General features: G+C 36.9%; 1 protein-coding gene across 4 annotated transcripts in view; it reads right to left on the reverse strand.

Annotated features, from left to right (window-relative positions):
- The window catches only part of EXOC2 (exocyst complex component 2), a 386,269-nt gene that overhangs the window by 116,644 nt on the left and 248,205 nt on the right, over positions 1-21,420 (reverse strand). For all 4 annotated transcript variants that reach the window (XM_066376909.1, XM_066376910.1, XM_066376908.1 and 1 more), the window contains 3 exons: positions 18,608-18,721; positions 16,136-16,260; positions 6,913-6,993 (listed from right to left, as the gene is read on the reverse strand). In XM_066376909.1, coding sequence (XP_066233006.1) covers positions 6,913-6,993; positions 16,136-16,260; positions 18,608-18,721 — 320 coding nt within the window. The remainder of the gene's footprint in view (positions 1-6,912; positions 6,994-16,135; positions 16,261-18,607; positions 18,722-21,420) is intronic.

A 21,420-nucleotide genomic window follows, 5' to 3' on the forward strand; every position in this document is an offset into this window, starting at 1 on the left:
CCTCTCTATCTCTCTCTTCCCCTCCGGCAGCCAAGGCTCCACTGGAGCAAAGTGAGCTGGGCGCTGAGGACAGCTCTGTGGCCTCCACCTCAGGTGCTAGAATGGCTCCAGCTGGCAGCAGCAGAGCAACGCCCCAGAAGGGGCCGAACATTGCCGCCTGGTGGGCATGCCGGGTGGATCCCGGTCGGGCACATGCGTAGTCTATCTGTCTGCCTCCCCACCGCTTCTCACTTTGGAAAAATACAAAAGAAAAAAAAATCCAACACCCATTTATGAACAAACCTCTCAACAAAGTCGGAATACATGGAACATACCTCAACATAATAAAGGCCATCTATGACAAACTGACAGCCAACATCATACTCAATGGCAAAAATTAAATGCAATCCTCAAGATCAGGAACAAGACAGAGGTGTCCCCTTTTACCACTTCTATTAACTGGAAGTCCCAGCCACAATGACCAGAAATGAAGAAGAAATAAAAGGCATCCAAATTGGAAAAAGCAGCAAAACTGTCATTATTTACTGACAACATGATACTGTAGATAGGAAACCCTAAAGTCTCTGCCAAAAAACTAGACTTGACAAATGAATTTGGGAAAGTGGCAGGAAATAAAATTAATATTCAGAAATCAGTGGCATTTTTATACACCAGTAATGAACTGCTAGAAAGAGAAATTAGGGAAACAATCCCATTTACCACTGCAACAAAACAAATAAAATACCTAGCAGGCCTGACCTGTGGTGGCGCAGTGGATCAAGCACCGACCTGGAACGCTGAGGTCGGCGGTTCAAAACCTTGGTCTTGCCCGGTCAAGGCACATATGGGAGTTGATGCTGCCTGCTCCTCCCCCCTTCTTTCCTCTCCCCCCTCTCCCTCTCCCTCTCCTCCCCTCCCCTTCCCTCTCTTCCTTTCTTCCTTTCTTCCTTTCTTCCTTCCTTTCTTTCTCTCTCTCTCTCTTTCTCTCTCTCTCTCCCTCCCTCCCTCCCTCCCTTCCTTCTTTCTTTCTCTCTCTCTCTCTCTCTCTCTCTCTCTTTCCTCTAAAATGAATAAACAAATAAAAATAATTTTTAAAATACCTAGCGATAAATTTAACCAAGGAGGTAAAAGACCTATATAGTAAGAAAATTATAAGATGTTGAAAAAGAAATCGAGGAAGATACAAAAAAGTGGAAGCATATACCATGTTTATGGATAGGAAGACTTAACACCTTTAAAATGTCCATACTACCCAAAGTAATTTATAGATTCAAAGCTATTGCTATCAAAATATAACATTGGCATACTTCACAGACCTAAAACTAATATTCCAAGAATTTCTATGGAACCAAAAACAGCCTCAGCAATCTTGAACATGAAGAATAAAGTGGGAGGTATCACACTTCCTGATACCAAGCTATACTACAAGCCACTGTAATCAAAACAGCATGGTACTGGCATTAAGAACAGACATATAGATCAATGGAACAGAAAAGAGAACCCAGACATAAACTCACGCCTTTATCATCAATTAATATTTAAAAAGGAGGCAAGTGTATACACAATGGAGTTAAGATAGTCTCTTTCATAAATGGTGTTGGAAAAACTGGAGAGGTACATGAAAAAAATGAAATTAGAACACCAACTTATACCATTAACAAAAATAAACTCAAAATGAATAAAAGACTTAAATGTAAGTCAGGAAACCATAAAAATCCTAGAAGAAAAGCTAGGCAGTCATCTCACACATCTCTTGAGGCAATATTGGTGCCGATATATCTCCTGGGGCAAGGGAAATAAAACAAACAAGATTATATCAAATTAAAAAGCTTTTGCACAGCAAAAGACATCATTGACAAAATAAAAAGACCGTTCACTCAATGGCAGAACATATTTGCTGATATGTCTGATAAGGGTTTAATGACCAAAATTTATTTTTAAAAAAACTTATAAAACTCAATACCAGGAAGGTAAACAATCCAATTAAAAAACGGGCAAAGGACCTGAATAGACACTTCTCCAAAGAGGACATACAGCTGGCCAATAGGCATATGATAAAATGCTCAATGTCATTAACACCAGAGAAATGCAAATTAAAGCCACAATAAGATACGACCTCACATCTGTCAGAATGGTACTCACTAACAAATCGACACACAGTAAGTGCTGGCGAGGGTGTGGAGAAAAGGGAACCCTCCTGCACCGCTGGTCTTGTGCACCCACAGTGGAAAACAGTATGGTATTTCCTAAAAAAATTACAAATGGAACTGCTTTATGACCCAGCTATCTCACTTCTAGGCATGTATCTGAAGTTGGTGCCTCCATCCTTATGCTGCTGGTCCTGCCTGGGACAACCTGTAACCACTTAGCTGCCTACCACCTATGTCTTCTTGCATGGCTACCTCCTAGACCTCTTTGAAAATTCACGCAACCCTCCCCTGACATTCTCTCTGCTCTACTTTTCAATTAGGTCCTTCTTGTGAAGGCTCCAGATGTACCCTAGTATTACCACCAGAAGAGGATTATCACACCACAATTTAATCACCTGCTTATTTGCCTATATTTTCCATTAAACTATACAGTCTGAGAAGTAGAGTGTAAGTTTTACCTCCATCTCCCTGGGACAGAACAAACATGTGCTCAATAAGTATTTACAGAGCAAGAACTAAAAATCAGCCTCTGTATCAGCTCTGTAGTCTTTCTACTTAGAGACGTGTCCAGTACAGTATGCTATTTGCTCTAGTATAATGTGACCATAAATACATATTTCTGCTTGTTTTCAGACCTGTTATCTGCCTACTAGCCCTGCACATGTATAGAACTTGAACTCAATTCTTAACTCTAGTATAAAAGTTTTGCATGCTGTGCAGGACCACATAAATGACAGTGCAAATTGATACTGAGAAATAATCTTAATAATCAAACAAAAAATGATGACAGTTTTGTGAGTTTTAAAAATTTCATTGAAATATTCAAAACCATTGGTTATAAATGAATATTAAAAAGCTGCAAAACTATTTTTTGTTTAATACACTATAATTTAAAGCATAAAATACACTATAATTTAAAGTTAAAAACTAAAGTGGTCTATTAAAAAAATTATCAAGACAGCTAACCTTGTTTTTCATCATAAAATTTACGTTAGCAAACACCTTTTTTTATATTTGACAAATTATCATACCCTTTCCAATTTTGTACTTTCAGTGACATGGATTATCTCTAAGTGTTCCTTTAGGTATTGCTTCCTATAAAACATGTTCATCTTTTTCTTCACACTTTTCTCATTTCCATTAATAAATTTGCCATCACTGAGTTCCTCTGGCTGCACAGCTTGAGTCTCTCGAACAGCAGCAGCATCCAGGCCCCACTGTCAGCTTCTTATTCTGTAACGCCAGTTATGTTAGATTTGAACTTTGCTTAACAGTTATCACTTTTTGTTTCTTGATGCATTTTCACCTTTGTGGGCCAATCCCCTCTTTTAATTATCTATCCATTTCTGTAAAATATTGTGTGAGTTTATCTCTGGGAGATAGGGGCCATACAACTACCCACTTTGCTGTCTGTGCATGAAATGATAGGTAACATATGTGCAGTGACCAGTCACAGATAGACTTAGAAGAGACAGCTGGTCACTGATCACTTGCTCATCTATTATTTACAGAGTGATCTATGGACTGAAGAGCTAGCACCTGAGTTTATACTTGATGCAATTACAACAAATATATTGTGGTAACTAAAATCTGAACTCTGTTATTGGGGATCAGGTATATTTAACAGAACTGTGGTAACTGAAACTCATCCACATCAAAACCATGCAACTAAGGTATGTCTGTTATTTAAAGGTTTCTAGACATAAATCCCAATTCTACCACTTACTACTTATATGTCATTAGGTAACTCATTTTGATCTTTCCAGGCCTCAGTTGTTTCTTCAATAAAAGGGAGATAATAGTACAAACTTTATAAAGTGATTGTGAGGATTAACTACATATAGAATGTTTATGACCCTTGGTAAACACAGCAAATGTTTTAGCTATTACTACCACAGCTGCATACTTAAACTACACTGTCTATATCTGCATTGTCTAATAAGGTAGCTCACTAGCCACATGGGTCTATTTCAATTCAAATTAAGTAAAGTTAAATAAAAATTAAAAATTCAATAGTAGCTACATTTTAAGTGCTCAACAGCTGCACTTCTACCATTTCAGAAGTTGTACTGGACAGTGCTATTTTGTACTCTTGGAATAGGGTAGAAAATAGTCGTATAGATTTGATAGAATAGTCACTACTTCATCACTGGCTTGATATCAAGAAGAAATTATTAAGTTAAAAGGAAAATCCAAGAAATAAGTCAGTGAAAACAAAAGAATTTCAATGAAAGGCTTCAGTACTGATAAATTCTGAATAACGTGGACTGTATTTTTTTTTTTTTAACAGAAACAGAGAGAGAGTCAGAGAGAGGGATAGACAGGGACAGACAGACAGGAATGGAGAGATGAGAGGCATCAATCATTAGTTTCTCGTTGCACATTGCAACCCCTTAATTGTTCACTGATTGCCTTTTCATAGAAAGTGTCTTGACCGCGGGCTTTCAGCAGACCGAGTAACCCCTTGCTCGAGCCAGCGACCTTGGGCTCAAGCTGGTGAGCTTTTGCTCAAACCAGATGAGCCCTCACTGAAGCTGGCAACCTCGGGGTCTCGAACCTGAGTCTTCCGCATCCCAGTCCGATGCTCTATCCACTGCACCACCACCCGGTCAAGCTAAGTTTCTTATAGTTAATACTATCCATTAAAATTTAATTTATGGTGACAATGGTTGCCCAAATTTTAAAAACATTCATTTAAAATAACTCAAAAATGAACATAAATTAATATAAAATTTTATACAAAATTAAAGCAATAATCTAATCAAACTAAGTACATTCATTCTCATCAATTCTTTTCTAGAATAAAAGAAATTAAATTTTCCACACTACTTCTATAATTTTTTTTTCTGATTCCCCAGTTACACAACTTCTGAAGTCTGAGTAACTACACCTTGTCTAGGCAGAGGACATGTTTCAAGGCTAAAGCCACACCTCTTCCAGCTGTGCACCCTACACTGGACTGAGCAGGGACTTCTACACAACCGGTCTTAAATAAATGCTGGTCCAAGTGAATTATCAAAACCTTATCATAGAGAGTAAACATCAACATTGACTTGATAAAAATGTTTCTAGAAAAACGGGGTTGCTATAAAGGAATATATTTTAAGAAAAAATTTAGGCCAGAAAGTCTTAAAAGAGAGTCCAACAAAGAAATGAGCATTTACATTAACAACTTTATTGAAAAAGAGCAAACTTCAGTAGAAAGTTAGTATGACACATTTCTAGAAAAGGTTTGTGGTTATAAAAGCATAGAAGTAAAATGACTTCCCTTACAAATTTTATTCCACATGCTCAAGAGAGGATTTCCTAAACTACTCCTTAAAAGAAAAAAATTATGTTAACACATTATAATAAATCTAACACTTGAAAGAGACCTTAATTTTTTCAAATCCTTATCAAGCATCTATTTTCTTTTACTGATAACAATGATATACTTACTTGATACACTTATTTGTCCTAGAAATAACCTTCCAAAAGTTAATGAAATAACCTTACTATTTTTTACAGATATCATGGTTTAATGACAATTTCAATAATGCAAACAACATCCCTGAGTAGAAAATATCCTTCCAAGACCTTAATATACTGTCTGACTATGCTAACAAAGACTAGCTTTAGTAAATGTTTATCTGGGTTAAAGTAATTCAGAATATATTCATTTCAACCAGTGGTGACATGATTCTCATAAGAAATACGGCAAAATCTCAAGGCCATATAACAGTAACAACTAGAGAAAAAAATATTTAGGTGCTGTTAAACTCATAAATTTAGGATGAAATCTAAAGCACTCAAATTCTACTACCAAGGAAAGCCTATTCCAAACTAAAGCTTCCTTCTAGATCATAGTGGCTTATCAGAGATCCCCAGATTTATGAACAGAACCTTACAAAAAAGCTCAGAAACTCTAATCGTGAAAATAAATTAAGCTAGAAATGCAAAAACTAACCTCATATCACAGTCCTGCATTCATAGAATCATTAAAGATCTAATGTGATGCTACTTAAATTTTGTAACCATATGCTATACTTATTTTTAAAAAACAAGGAGATTCCTTTGGTCATTACTGATCCTTGTCAAATGTTTACTAATGCCTGAAAGAGGATAATTTACTTTTAAGTCTAAGTCACTAATACTATAAGTGGAACTGATTGATCTGATGAGTTTCTTTCAAATCAGTATTTTAAGTACCTGGAAGCTAGTATGTCAGAAACATATGTAAGGGGAGGTAGACAGATCCCAAAACTTTGCATATTTTCAGTTTCTCTTGGCCTACAGTTTTTACAAAATGTCTCAGAGTTAGAAACACTATTAAATTTGCAGCTGCCTTAAATTCACTTTGGAAAAAAGTCAGGTATAAATAAATAACACCTAAGCACCTGTTATTCTAGTAGCTGATACTATTTGTATGAACATTGGTAGATATCTGAAGATGCTTTTATAGGTTTCTGGTCAATAAAAACCCTGGCTACTTCCTTAGTGCTTTTCTGTCTTTGACGATGCTCTTTATATACCAGTCTCTTTTCTGATGGCATATTTTACTCAATATGAAGTATACTGGCTTGTTTTCAAATTATGATTTCTCATAAATAAAATGCAAAAAAACCAAAAGAAGGGCATTCATTTCAATGTTTTTATTCTCTTTCATGTTCATTAAATCACTACTATTTAGAAAGAAATACTAAAATGCAACTTATTGCCTTGTTCTGTGAAACCAGATCCAAGAACTGTATTAAGACTTGTTATAAAGTCCATAAATAGTTTTGAGTAATAGAACAAAACTTACTGTTCAGAACATTCTCCAGTTTTTGCGTCATGGATCCTTCTACTTTTTCTGTTCCATCCGTTTCTAGTTTTTGATGGATGGCTAGAACAAAATGTTTAGTTAGAATTTAGGCTATTTAAATAAGTGGGAATATATTACATCAAAATGACATCTTTAAACAGCTTTTCAAAATGGTCATATTATTTTCACTGCTGGAAAGAAACACAAACGTGCAAAAACTCGTATAAAGTCAGCAAAATAACCAGAAGACATCAGTTTAAATCACTGATAGTTTCTCATTATTAAAATCGTACACTACAGCCTGACCAGTGGCGGCTCTCAGTGAATACATCATACACCCAGAATGCCAAGGTTGCCAGCTCAATCAATCCTGAGGTTGCCAGCTTAGGCCTGGGGTTGCCAGCTTGAGCATGGGGTCACCAATGTGATCCCAAGGTTGCTAGTTCCATTCCTGGTCAAGGCACCAAGTCGAGCAATGAGTTGATACTTCTTTCTCTCTCTCTCAAAAAAAAAAAAATTTCAAATTCAAAACTGTGACATAATAAAAATGATAAAACTAGCAAGCCAAACATTAATTGAGCCATGAACATAAGCTACGTACTACGATAACTTTCTAATGTGTATTGTTCTTATAAGATGTCAATGATGCATATTTAATATTATTTCTATTTTACAGATGGCAAAACCATGGCTCAGTGAAATTAAATAAGTTGACCAAGGAAATCCCCAAATTTGAAATAAAGCAGTCTGATCTGAGAACTTTACCCTACACTGCCCACATTGCCCGCACCGCGCACGCTGCCCACATTGCCCGTACCACCCACACCGCCCACGTTGCCTACACCGCCCGCACCGCCCACATTGCCTGCACCGCCCACACTGCCCACACTGCATGGGTAAGCACAGTCAACTGTCTAAGCCTGTTTTCACACCTGTAAAATGAAAATGATAGACTCATTATGTCAGCTGGGAATGGCATTCAGATGCAATTAAAAGCAATTCTTTCAAAAATAATAGCTACTAAAACATCCAGAATTTTATTCTTTCACACATATAATTTGCTCTAGCAAAACTCAAATGCACATTGTGTAGCTCCACAGGCTTTACAGGCAAACTTTACTTACGCAAACACCACTACTATGTTGTCTATTCTCTGACACTCAGAGCACCAAACTCTTTCCTAAAAGGAGCTATAGGCTCTGCCTCAACCCCATGAGTCATGAATAGATTTCTGGGGAAAGAAAATCTGTCTAAGTAAAACATGTATTTTTTTAATAAATTACAATTTGTTTCTCTTGACTCTTCAGCTGGGAAATTCTGGGTCAGATTCAGTGTTCAAATGCAGTATAAAAATACTCTCAATGTATGATAACATCTGTTTCTCTGCTTCTTTTAATTAGTTTCTAATCTTGATCTTGTCCTTTTTTATATTTATTTTTGTAAAGCAACCTCAAATTTTGTTTAAAATTCTAAAATAGCCTGCTTCTCTGTTGAAGAAACACATTCACTGAAAATACATTTGAAAAAAAAAATCAGCCACTGTATTTTTTCTTGTCATGGTTGATTCAGGAATGAAAAAGAAAAGTTATTTCTTTAATGTTTCAAATTTGGATTATGTGGTAATAATAAAGTGTTTGCAAATATCAAAGCCTAAATTTACACAGAAGTTAAATGAAAGCAAACTTTCCTATCTTTAAGAAAAAGTGATAAAAATGCCCAAATATTAACAGCAAAACTAGAAAGATTTCCATGTTCAATACAAACAAATCTGCTTACACTATTTATTTAAATGTTGCTGTGACTTTCTGGCAGTCCTGGTTGCAGAAAAGCACTCTGCACTCATTGCATTTTACTGAGCAGGCACTACATGTGGTTTACCCATGGCAGTAAGACAGTACATCTTATTGTAGCCTGCTTCAAATGTTACTTTCTAAGTCAAAATTAGCATTAAAAGAAATCATAGAGCCACATTTTGGCTGCTACCAAAACCAATCACTGATCGGCAGGTCAACACAGGGTGAGCCTGGCAGCCCCCAGCTCAGTTCACAGCCTGTTTCTGCTGATGGAGAAGCTTTCTGTCACCCTCTCCACCATGGCAAGCCACTGTCAAACTATCAGCTGAGCATGAGGACTAAGACACACAGGATCTGATAAAAAGCAATCCTATTTCCAGAAAATTAAACTATACATATAACCTAATGTCTGGTTCACTCGACCTTCTATTTTCTCTGAAAACATTTTTTAAATGGTATAACTCAAGCAACTCAGTACATGATCACAGGTTTGTTATTGTTTATAATCTACTGAAACTTAAAGAAGTTGGAGATCTGGTATTTATGTTTAGGAAACAAAAAAAGTATGTATATACAAGTACTATTCAAAGAAAAATCAGAGTTATATAAAGACTGCCTACTGATTCACTGAAATTATTTGATTTTTTAACTCTAGTAAAATATAGATCTCAAATATGCAAATTTCAATTAAAAATATCAAAATATTTGTTCTGTGCATTTATATAATGCCATTATTAAATGGCATGTGTGTATGGGCAATGTCCATAAGGATTCAGTGTCAGGCACACTGTGATGTGTATGCTCTAACCACTGTGTTATCACTAACCTGTATGAAATGAGAATACGCACATTAGGTCAGAGACTGACAAACTACTTCTGTGAAGAACCATAAAGGAAACGTTACAGGCTTTGTGGGCCACATAATACCTCTATGAAATATTCTTCTTCTCCACCCATTTTTTTCTTTTTAAAAAAAAACAACCCTTGGAAAACATAGTCATGTTTATTTTAGCTCCTGGGCCTGTACAAAGACAAGCTGAGGCCTAAGTTGGCCTATGTGACAATGTCTGAGCATAATACTAACAGAAAAGATGAGGAAGGGTTAGGGTTAGATGTATTAATTTAAATTTATAAAGAGCTTTTCAAACATTTAGTTTCTACTTATTCTACTAAATTTTATGAGTGACTAAACATACGAATTACATTTAAATTGTTTAGGTAACCTGTAAATCCTTTCCATCCTTAGTTATATTGGAAAAAATAATAATATAATTATAACTACTACATTGAAGAATAATAGGTACATAGGGTTCTCACTTAGATAACTGGGTTTTACATAACAATACCTGCCTAGATTATCTTCATACATTAAAAGATACTAACAACAGAATTTGCCAAAAAATCAATATGGCTCACATCACCAGGAATAGCAGCAATAAAAGTAACAAGAAAGGAGGATCAATCATGTACTGAGCAACATGAGTTTAGTTACTCTGCTTTGGTCTCCTTATTCTGGCATCCTTTAGTATATCTTAAAAAGAAATAATTCATACAGTTTTGTTTGGCCCACAGTTGTCCTCAAAAGAAGCAGTGATAATGCTGGACTTGCCACTAAAAAAACAAGTGACTGTATTTGTTTAAGGGGCAGTTACGGACATGGTCACCAAAACAAAGCTGACAGTCAGAAGGCACTGAGGAAGTAAAGAAGGCCTTTAATGTTATGAGCTCCATAAACATTACTGGGGGGACTCCTGGGAGCAGTAGCTGGTAAGTAACCAACATTCATCAAGACTTAAGGGACTGGAGGAGAAAAGTGAAGTGCGATGCCAGCAATAGTCTTGTACGATACAGTAAAGAAAACTGTAACAAACACACTGAGATTAACATGGGCAGATCAGTTATGCCACATACACTTTTTGTCAAGTTCTAATTAAAATACCCAGATACCCACAAGAAAAAAAACCTGCCTACAGCATAAAAACTGTAAGATAAATAAAGACCATACCACAGGGTAACAGCTACTATTGTATACCTGATTAGAATGGACTAAAAAAAAAAAAGTCATAATGGCTCTGGCCAGGTAGCTCAGTTGGTTAGAGCATCGTCCCAACACACCAGGGTTGCATCCTCAATCCCAGGTCAGGGCACGCATAAGAACCAACCAATGAATGCATAAATAAGTGGGACAACAAATAGATGTATTTCTCTCTCCCTCCCTCATTCTCTCTTCTTTCCTCTCTCTCTCTCTCAATTCAAATTAAAAAATACTTTTTTAAAAAATCCTTTAACTGTGTATTAAATACTCCACTCAATCAAACAGAATAACACAGAGGATATCAAACAGTGTCACACCAAGTAATCTAACAATGTGATTTATGGTGAGAGCTTTGGGTCACGCAGTATCAGCTCAGCCTTCAGGGCAACTGGAGATGCCAACCATGGGGGCAGCTGAATAGGTCTATGGAACAGAGCCCCAATAAAAACTCAGGACACCAAGGCTTGGGTAAGAGTTCTTGCTTGGCAATATTCCAGGCACACTGTCTCACACCATTACCAGGAAAAAGAGTGCTGTTCATGACTCTATTTTGAAAAGACAGCTAGACACTCCACGCATGGAACTTTCCTGGACAACCTGCTCCATGAGTTTTTTTTCTTGGTTGACTTTAATCTGTATCTTTTCAATGTAAACCATAGCTTTGAGTACAATAACTTTCACTGAGTCCTATGAGTCCTTCTAGGAAATCAGCAAACCTGCTGGTGGTCATGGGAATTGCCCCTAATTTTGCAGTTATCATCATATTATAATTCAATATTGGTATCAAGATAATCCAAGCAACCAGTTAGAGTAAATATGTTTTTCACACAAAGAAAAACTGACAGAATCAAAATTAAAGAGGGAGATTTGTCTGACAGGTTTATTTTAAATAACCTAGATTTAAATAATATAATTAATTAGGTATTAATAATAAATTAAAAAGTATGCCCTGAGAAGAACATGCTTCACACCCCATTTTTACCTTTGGCACAGTAACAGAAAATTGACATATATTAAGGAGTACATTTGCTTTCATAATATTATAAGACTAAAACTAACTTTAAAAAAAAAAACAAGTCTAGTATAAAATACGAAATCAAAAAGGAAAATTAAAATTTCACATTTTGAAAACATAAAAATGGCATCACTGAAGAATCAATGTAAAAAACGAAAGTAGAACAAAAATAATGAGTTGCTAATAAGAAAGGCCTAGAACATAAATTTTAGATAGTTTAAAAATTATAACATAATGCTAAAAATCATGAAAATCTTAATGAAAGAGAGAATTTCGGGGAACTCAAATGAAAATAAACAGAACACAGAAAGTAGAAATTTCAAAAGTAGATGTATCTATCTATCTATCTAACTGCCAGGGCCCACCCCACTTAAACCCACTAAGCCATCATAATGTCTGTCCTACAGGAAGAACAAGCAGACACTAATGATAATGATAAAATACGAAGCACGAAGCACACACTACCACATGTTGCCAAATATGTTGAAACTGAATCTTACTAATGTCCCATTAGATAAGTCCAAACAATATAATGGAGAGTAAAATAAGTTAAATGACATTAAATGACACCATAAGAAAGCAATCAGTCAAATCCAGAGCATGGGATATCCTACAGGACAAACAGCCTTGTTTCTTTAATAAGTCATTAGCATGGGGGTTGGGGGGTAGAGGAAGGACAAGGTAACAAGGGCAAGGGGATTGTTTTAGTTAAGAAATGCTTAAGAAACTTAAAAATAAAAACAGAAAACCACATTAAATACCTGGACCGTATTTGGATCTTGATTTAGCCAAACCACTACTATTAAAAAAAAAAAAAAGTTGAAGGGTAATTGAGGAAATCTGAATATGTACTGAGAGTTAGATGATATTAAAGAATTACTGAAACTTTGGTTTGCTATGATAATGGTTATTGTAGTTATGTAGGCAAATGTCCTTATTGGGGGAGGAAGGCTCATAATAAAGTACATAGGACAGAAATGTCATGCTGCCTGAGGTCAGGAAAACACAAACCAACCACCCAACCTCAGACACACCAATGAAGCAAGTATGGAAAAATATAAATATCTGTAAAATCTAAATGATAGGTATATGGGGATGACTGCAGTATCCTCTCTACTTTTAGCATGTTTGAAACTTACCATAAAAAATATAATAGGCCCTGGCCGGTTTGCGCACTGGTAGAGCGTCAGCCTGGCGTGTGAAAGTCCTGGGTTTGATTCCTGGTCAGGGCACACAGGGGAAGCGACCATCTGCTTCTCTACCTCTCCCACTCCTCCTTTCTCTTTCCCTCTTCCTCTATCTCACGCTCTCTCTCTCTCTCTCTTCCCCTCCTGCACCCATGGCTCAGTTGGAGTAAGTTGGCCCGGGCACTAAGGATGGCTCCATGGCCTCACCTCAGACACTAAAATAGCTCGGTTGCTGAGTAATGAAGCAGCAGCCCTAGATGGGCAGAGCATCACCCGATAGGGGGCTTGCTGGGTGGATCCTGGTCAGGGCACATGCGGGAGTCTGTCTCTACTTCCCTGCCTCTCATTTAAAAAGAAAAAGGTAAAATAAATTACCTGAGCAGTTTATTAGTTCTTTCAATATATAAGCTCTTTAAAATTTCCAACATAAAATTCCTAATCAACATAACCCATTTCAAAGTACATACACATACACATAAGAGATTCATGATTCTGTATAACATTAACACCAAAACCTGAACAATAAGTAGCATTTAAAAAAAGTATAGCCTGACCAGGCAGTGGCACAGTTGATAGAGCATCAGACTGGGATGTGGAGGACCCAGGTTTGAGACCCCGAGGTCGCCAGCTTGAGCGCAGGCTCATCTGGTTTGAGCAAACCAGCTTGGACCCAAGGTCGCTGGCTCGAGCAAGGGGTTACTCAGTCTGCTGTAGCCCCACAGTCAAGGCATATATGAGAGAGCAATCAATGAACAACTAAGATGTAGCAACGAAAAACAAATGATTGATGCTTCTCATCTCTCTCTGTTCCTGTTTGTCTGTCCCTATCTATCCCTCTCTCTGTCTCTGTAAAAATAAAAAATTATAGAACAATTTCACTTAAGACTATAGTCAAAAAAATTTCTAAAGAACTAATAAATCAAATGCTATAGTATATTAAAATAAATATCCAGAGGAGCAATTTAAAGAATAAAGCTTTCTAGCATATACAACTATATAACTATGTATTTGTAATATGTACTTATATAAGCTAAAGAAAAAAAAGGAAATATATCAAAATATTAATGTGATTATCTCTACAATAGAATAACAGTTCTTGCTTATTATTCATCTATTTAATATTTTCTGTAATATGCATTTCATTTACATCAAAAAAAGCTAGATATATGTGTCTAATGTTTTCAAATTTACTATTAAAATAATTTTCTATATGGCGTAGTCAGTTGCAATATTATCAGTAGTCGGTCACAACTATTTCTGTTAAACTTTTAAGTTACCAATATACTTGTACGGCAAAGGTAATAAATGAGAATACATTAAGTTAATGCACAAAAAAACCTTGAAATCTGTCAATAGTGAAGCCATTTATAGAAGTAAAACCATAAACAAATAAAAATATGTGTATATACAAAAATGTATAGGCCCTGGACGGTTGGCTCAGTGGTAGAGCGTGGGCCTGGCGTGCAGGAGTCCTGGGTTCGATTCCCGGCCAGGGCACACAGGAGAAGCGCCCATCTGCTTCTCCACCCCTCCCCCTCTCCTTCCTCTCTGTCTCTCTCTTCCCCTCCCGCAGCCAAGGCTCCATTGGAGCAAAGTTGGCCCAGGCACTGAGGATGGCTCTGTGGCCTCTGCCTCAGGCGCTAGAATGGCTCTGGTTGCAATAGAGCAACGCCCCAGATGGGCAGAGCATTGCCCCCTGGTGGGCGTGCCGGGTGGATCCCGGTCGGGCGCATGCGGGAGTCTGTCTGACTGCCTTCCTGTTTCCAACTTCAGAAAAATACAAAAAAAAAAAAATGTATATTTTAAAAAGGGTAGAGGGAAGAGTCAAATATGTATTTTTGCTGAGTGAAATAGTTTTAATTACAATAATCTATGAGAATTGCTAATCACACATAGCAAATTATCATTTGTATAGCTACTAGGTATATTCATAACTAAATTCTACCTAATAATACTAAACTGTTTATATATGCTCAGGTTTCTAATGTTGACAACATTGATAACTAAGAATATCAATAAGCACAAAGAAAGAAAAGTACACCATCAAAAATTATGGGGTACAGAATATTTATCAAAGAAGATTACCTAACTTCTCTGTTCCATCCTAGGCATTCACATTTTACTCCAAAAACCTAACTTCTACCTACAAGGGAAAAGCTGTATCAGATCCAATTTTTTACCTGTCAGAAGTTAGCTATACATATTTAGCCTAAGAGAAAGGGGTTTTAAAAACAGTAAAAGGTGCCTGACCTGTGGTGGTGCAGTGGATCAAGCGTCAACCTGGAACGCTGAGGTCAACTGGTTCAAAACCCTGGGCTTGCCTGGTCAAGGCACATATGGGAGTTGATGCTTCCTGCTCCTCCCCCCTTCTCTCTCTCTCTCTCTCTCTCTCTCTCTCTCTCTCTATCTCTCTGTCTCCTCTAAAATGAATAAATTAAAAAAATTTAAAAAACAATAAAAGGCTATCTACATTTTAAGACTACAAATTAATTTTAAAATGTAGTCTTTCTAAGAAGGTGTGGCCTCCTTGTCTACAGTCAGTACTTAGCTATATAGGTTCTATGTTATAGGTTTTTCATTTTTTAAAAGCACTGGGTTTTTATTAATATATTTTACTTTTAAATAAATAAACAATAGCTTGATGTCTATTAAAGGTGGTTATAGGGGGGAAGAAAACATACCTAATATTTCTCCCTGAAATGTCTAAAGCTACATTTTTCTATTCAATACAATCCCCTTGAGATGATGACGCACACAGTGGGACTGGTGGGATGACAGCTACAAAGAGTAATACATTGCCATCAGTCCTTTCCAAACCAAACACACAATGAGTCACATTTATAGAATCAGTCACATGTGTAAGATATTGATGGCTATAAAAGGATTTTTAAAATTCTAGAATTTTACCCATTGGTATTTAATTTCTTATCAGCCCTGGAGACTGGGACTGTGGAGAAGCAAAGTAGTCTCCTATTTCACACATATACCATACGTCTGTAAAAGCCTCAGAGACAAATATTTAAAGTACCAAGCCTTCAAAGAGATTCCAGCCTAGCCTACAAATGTTTATGGCACATTTTAGATCTCAACTATTATAAATACAGACCAAATGTCACACCCTGTAAACACCCTGCAAACAGTGTCAAGTTTCTGTTGTGGAAGCCACAGCAGATGGCTCTGAGGGTCACTTTACCTGAGAGAGCATCCTGGGCTTCAAAGAACGTACTGAGACCCCCTTTCACACAAGCCAAGCTGCCCTCACTCTTCTTGTTAGCCTGTCTCTTCAGGTTGCTGACTGCCATTTTGAGCTGTTCAAAACTGAAATGAAATAAAAAAAACCAAGAGTTTGACACTCCTAACAAGCAAAAAAGAAATAAGATAATGCATTAAGTATAAAATACTGAAGCCTGCATTAAGAAAGTTAAGAGTCTGATATAATACATAACCAGATGAAAATAAAAGCTTTTAAATTTTTACCTAGAGATAAAACTTTTATTATGAATGCCCAAATTGCAGCAGCTAGAAAAGAGATTAGTAGCCCTCAAATGGTTAATTCAAATAGTATATCAAGCCCCTATGAAGTAAATAACCACATAGATACTTTTATAACCAATATATATCATTTATACATATGTCAGGTGATAAGGAGTTCTGAATATCATCTGCCTGGTGGAAAGGCCTAGGTCATGCAGTGGTGGAAGCCACCTAAGGCTGGGCCTTCTCTGTGTGTTCATTTCTGTACTCTGGATACAAATTGTACACGCTGTTATCCTTACCACATCAATAGCTAATCCTGTCATTAGCAGTGAAACTATAGAAAACCTGAGGGAGGTTTTCAACTCACAGTTTAAATAAAAAACCACAATATTTTATCTCTACATCTCAAGTAGAGGGAAATAAAAAAGGTAGTCTTCCTTATTTCAGCAGTTTTATTTCTATCTGAGCTAAGATAATCTGTCTATAAAACTCTGAATATACTGAGTGCCATGAAAGCCTGACACAGAAGAAAGACAATTCTGACACAAAGTAATAGAAAAAGCACAGCCATAACGTAAGATTACAACCACCTCCTATAATAAGAGTTCAGACGTTTGCTTAAAAAATTTATCAGGCCCTGGCTGGTTGGCTCAGTGGTAGAGCGTCAGCCTGGCGTGCAGGAGTCCCAGGTTCGATTCCCAGCCAGGGCATACAGGTCCACTCTTCCCCTTCTCTTTCCTCTCTGTCTCTCTCTTCCCCTCCCGCAGCCAAGGCTCCATTGGAGCAAAGTTGGTCCGAGCACTGGGGATGGCTCTGTGGCCTCTGCCTCAGGTGTTAGAATGGCCCTGGCTGCGACAGAGCAACGCCCCAGATGGGCAGAGCATCGCCCCCTGGTGGGCATGCTGGTTGGATCCTGGTCGGGCGCATGCGGGAGTCTGTCTGACTGCCTCCCCATTTCCAACTTCAGAAAAATACAAAAAAAAAAAAAAATTTATCAGGCCAAATTTATTCTGTGTATATACCAGTATTTCCTCATGTTTCAGCTAATGGTTTTCCTCCTAATAAAATAAAGGTAAAGAATTTCTCCTAATTTATACTTTAACAAGTTAACTTTTCAAGAATATCAATTTCAAGCAATAAAACATTTATTCAGGTCCTGGTCAGCTGGCTCAACAGTAGAGTATCGGCCCAGTGTGTGGATGTCCTGGGTTCAATTCCTAGTCAGGGCACACAGGAGAAGCACCCATCTGCTTCTCCAGCTCTCCCTTTCCTTCTTCTCTCTCTCACTCTCTCCCTTCTCCTCCTGCAGCCATAGCTCAATTGGTTCGAGCATATTGGCCCTAGGCACTGAGAATGTCTCCATGGCCTCTGCCTCAGGTGCTAAAAAAAACCTTGGGTGAGATCATGGCCCCAGATAGGCAGAACATTGGCCCAGATCGGGGTTGCCAGGTGGATAAGAGTCTATCACCCCTCCTCTCACTTGGAAAAGGAAAAAACAAAAACAGTAACATTTATTCAAATGTTTTTACTAAATATAATTGTTTTAAAACAGTCTGCAAAAATGTTAAAAACCTGATTCTGCAGAAAGAATGGGTAAAATTTAATTAGCAGACAAAAAGAAGTGCTTTACGTTAGATACCAGGGTAGGCAAAAGTAGGTTTATAGTTGATCGTACGGAAAATTGTACAATTATTAACAAATAATAATATAAGAATAAACTTTCACATGCTCACAACTGTAAACATACTTTTGCCCACCACTGTATATGACCTTGTCTAATTTTTTTGCCTAATTTTAAACAAAGTTTTTACAAAATGATAAACCAAGCCATTTTCCTTTGCTCTATGGTCTGGGAAGGAGGTGTGTTCCCTACTTTACACCAGGACTTGAAAGTTTTGTTATTTGTCACATTTAGACATCAGTTTAGGTAACCAGGTGAGACTCCACAAAGCTTTGATGGGTTGCATAAATAATGAAACCTATGGAAACAAAACGGTGGTAAAAAATAAGGGTCCATTAATAATTGTTTTACAAATAAGAAAATAGGTACCCAGAGACATTCATGAGCTCAGGCAAAGTCAAAGGGCTCTGAAATGGTAGAGCTAGACCTAAAACCCAACGTACTGTATAATCCTACTACCTGCATCCAAGGGAAACAAGGCACAATCAACAGTCCTACATCACTAACCTGGTGGATGAGTGGTTCTCTATAAGATACCAGGCAGCTGAAAAATTCTCACTTGTAAAATCAGCACTCATTCCAGGGAACAGCATTTCCAAGTCCTTCTGGAGAAATTTACTTCTGAGGGAGAAAAAAAGTTTAAAATATATTTCCAGTTCTATTACTTAAAAAGATGTAACCGATATCCAGGCGTACTTAGTATAATATTCATATACAAACTATATTCATCTACATTATGAAGCCTACATTTGCATGTGCTTACAAAATATATTTACTACACCTCAACTGATTTCTTATGTAGCAATTTTGATTATATGTGATAGGAAATTATTAAAATATAAAAATTGCATTAATACTAGAATATAAGGTTTAAAGAGACTAAGTTGACATTTTATGAAATCTATCCAAATGTGAAATTAGGTCCTAATCGATAGGTAAAAATCAAAATCTGGATACAGTGATATTTCAAAACATTAGATCAGTTTGTTAAAAATGTTTTAAAGACCTATATGAAAGCTGGTTTAAGACATACCAATGAATGCTTAATGATAGGCTTACTAATAAAATTAGATCTAACTTATTTCCCTGTGTCTGAAATAATTTTAAGAAAAGTTGATAACACATTATCTTTAGCTCACTTTCTTTTTCACATTTATTCTTTTATTTATAAATTAAATTTAACTGGGTGACCTTGATCAATAAGAATACATAGGTTTCAGGTAAACATTTCTATAGCATTTGAACTGTTGATTATGTGGTGTACCCATCACTCAAAGTCAAATCATTTTCTATCACTGTGTATTTGTCCTTTACTTACCTCCTCTCTCTTCCCCAGTAACCAGTTCACTCGTATCTATGTCCATGAGTCTCAGTTTTATTTCCCACCTATGTGTGAAATCATATACTTCTTAGCTTTTTCTGATTTACTTATTTCACTGAGTATAATATTCTCAAGGTCCATCCATATTGTCGAAAATGGCAACAGGACATCACTGCTTATGGGTCACTTTCTTGCCTACATTTTTAATGTCAATTTCTAGATCAATTCACTTACTTATTAATTCAAATACTAAGTAAATATAGGTCAGACTCAATGCTGGAGGCCAGTTATGCTTGTGAGCAAGAGTGAACATGGGCAGAACTTGCGACCATGGGCTTAATTAGCTAGCAGTCCTAACGATACTCCCATCCCTTCATCTGTGCAAAATAAAGTCCAAAGTTCTGTAGTTAAGTGTCTCCATGATCCAAACCTGTTCATATCTCAGGACTATTCTATTCTTATCCTCAAACTTGAAGCTTCAGCAACTTCAAAAGGATTATATTTTCTTGCATGTTGTGTTTGTTTACTTTATTCCTCTGATCTTGCTGTCCCCTCTGACTGAAATGTGTTCCTCACCCCCAAAACTTAGGATAAGCCCAACTCACAGGATATGAACAGGACACAACATTATTTTTATTATTATTATTATTATTATTATTATTATTATTATTATTGAGGAGGGAAGGCAGAGACAGACTCTTGCATGTGCCCCAACAGGGATCCACCCAATAAGCCCCCATGGGACGATGCTCTGCCCATCTGGGGCTGCTGCTCCTTTGCTTGGCAAGTGAGCCATTTCAGCGCCTGAGGCGAGGCCATGAGCCATATTCTACACCTGGGGCCAACTTGCTCAGAACTGTTTTAGCTATGGCTATGAGAGAGGAAGAGAGAGAGAGACGGGGGAGGGGTAGAGAAGCAGATGGTCGCTTCTCCTGTGTGCCCTGACTGGGAATCGAACCTGGACTTCCACATGCCAGGCCGACACTCTACCGCTGAGCCAATCAGCCAGGGCTACAACATTATTTTATAGCCTGGTGCCTCTTTACTTTTTCTTTGCTTTTCTAAAGTATCCATTGCAAATTTATTATGCATTAGGAAGCATGACTTAAAAACCAACAGCAGAGTAAAAAGATATGTAATTTCTGTTCATAACAGGTTTCAAAACATATTTTCTTTTAAATGTATTCAGTCAGTACATAATCCTTTATAAAATTGGAATATATATTTTTTCTGGCCAAACCATTATATTTATAAACAGAAAATTTATACAGCATTCTATAAAAAAATTTAAAACTTACAAATATCCATATATATTTCATATCTATAAAGCTTTCAAAGGAGTGTTCTGTTAAAGGAAGGCTGTAGCGAATGGTTCATTTATTGATATAACAAAATGCATATAAATCTGTAAAGTTTTCTTTGTTCATAATCTCAAAAAATTAGCAAGACAGTTATTTTGAAACTGAACTCTCTAAATCATGTTTTAGAAAGGAATTTGATATGCATATTCCCATAAGATTCAAGTCAGATCAACAGATGGAAATAAAGAGCTGTTGAAAATGAATGCATACTATACAGAGCAGTTAAGGCAGGAATGTGACGAATGGGAAAAATTGCTAAGTAGGACACAGGAGACGTGGGAAAAACAAATAGATGCATTATATGAGTCCAGTGTCTCTTTAAAAGTTATTCAGTGGGGACACTATCCCCATCCTCAAAGAAAATATGGACAGATCTGATGACTTCTACTTACTCTTATCTGAGATTCCACGTTATTAAAAACACAGCTTCAGTTCAGAAATTAGGCAACCCAGTCTAAGATTAACACTCCGTCCTCACCCCAAAACGACTGTTTGAGCCCTTGCCTTGCAGGTGACCAGACTCCTTAGGTACAATTTTACAATGGTCTGGAGCGAGCCCATTCTCTCTAGAGAAGTGCTCATTTGATCCCAGAAAATACCCTTCTCTAGGCACAGAGACACCTCTACTGTTCACGTGC

The sequence above is a fragment of the Saccopteryx leptura genome, chromosome 3 (genome assembly GCF_036850995.1).
Source record: "Saccopteryx leptura isolate mSacLep1 chromosome 3, mSacLep1_pri_phased_curated, whole genome shotgun sequence".
In the NCBI taxonomy this organism is placed as follows: Eukaryota; Metazoa; Chordata; class Mammalia; order Chiroptera; family Emballonuridae; genus Saccopteryx; species Saccopteryx leptura.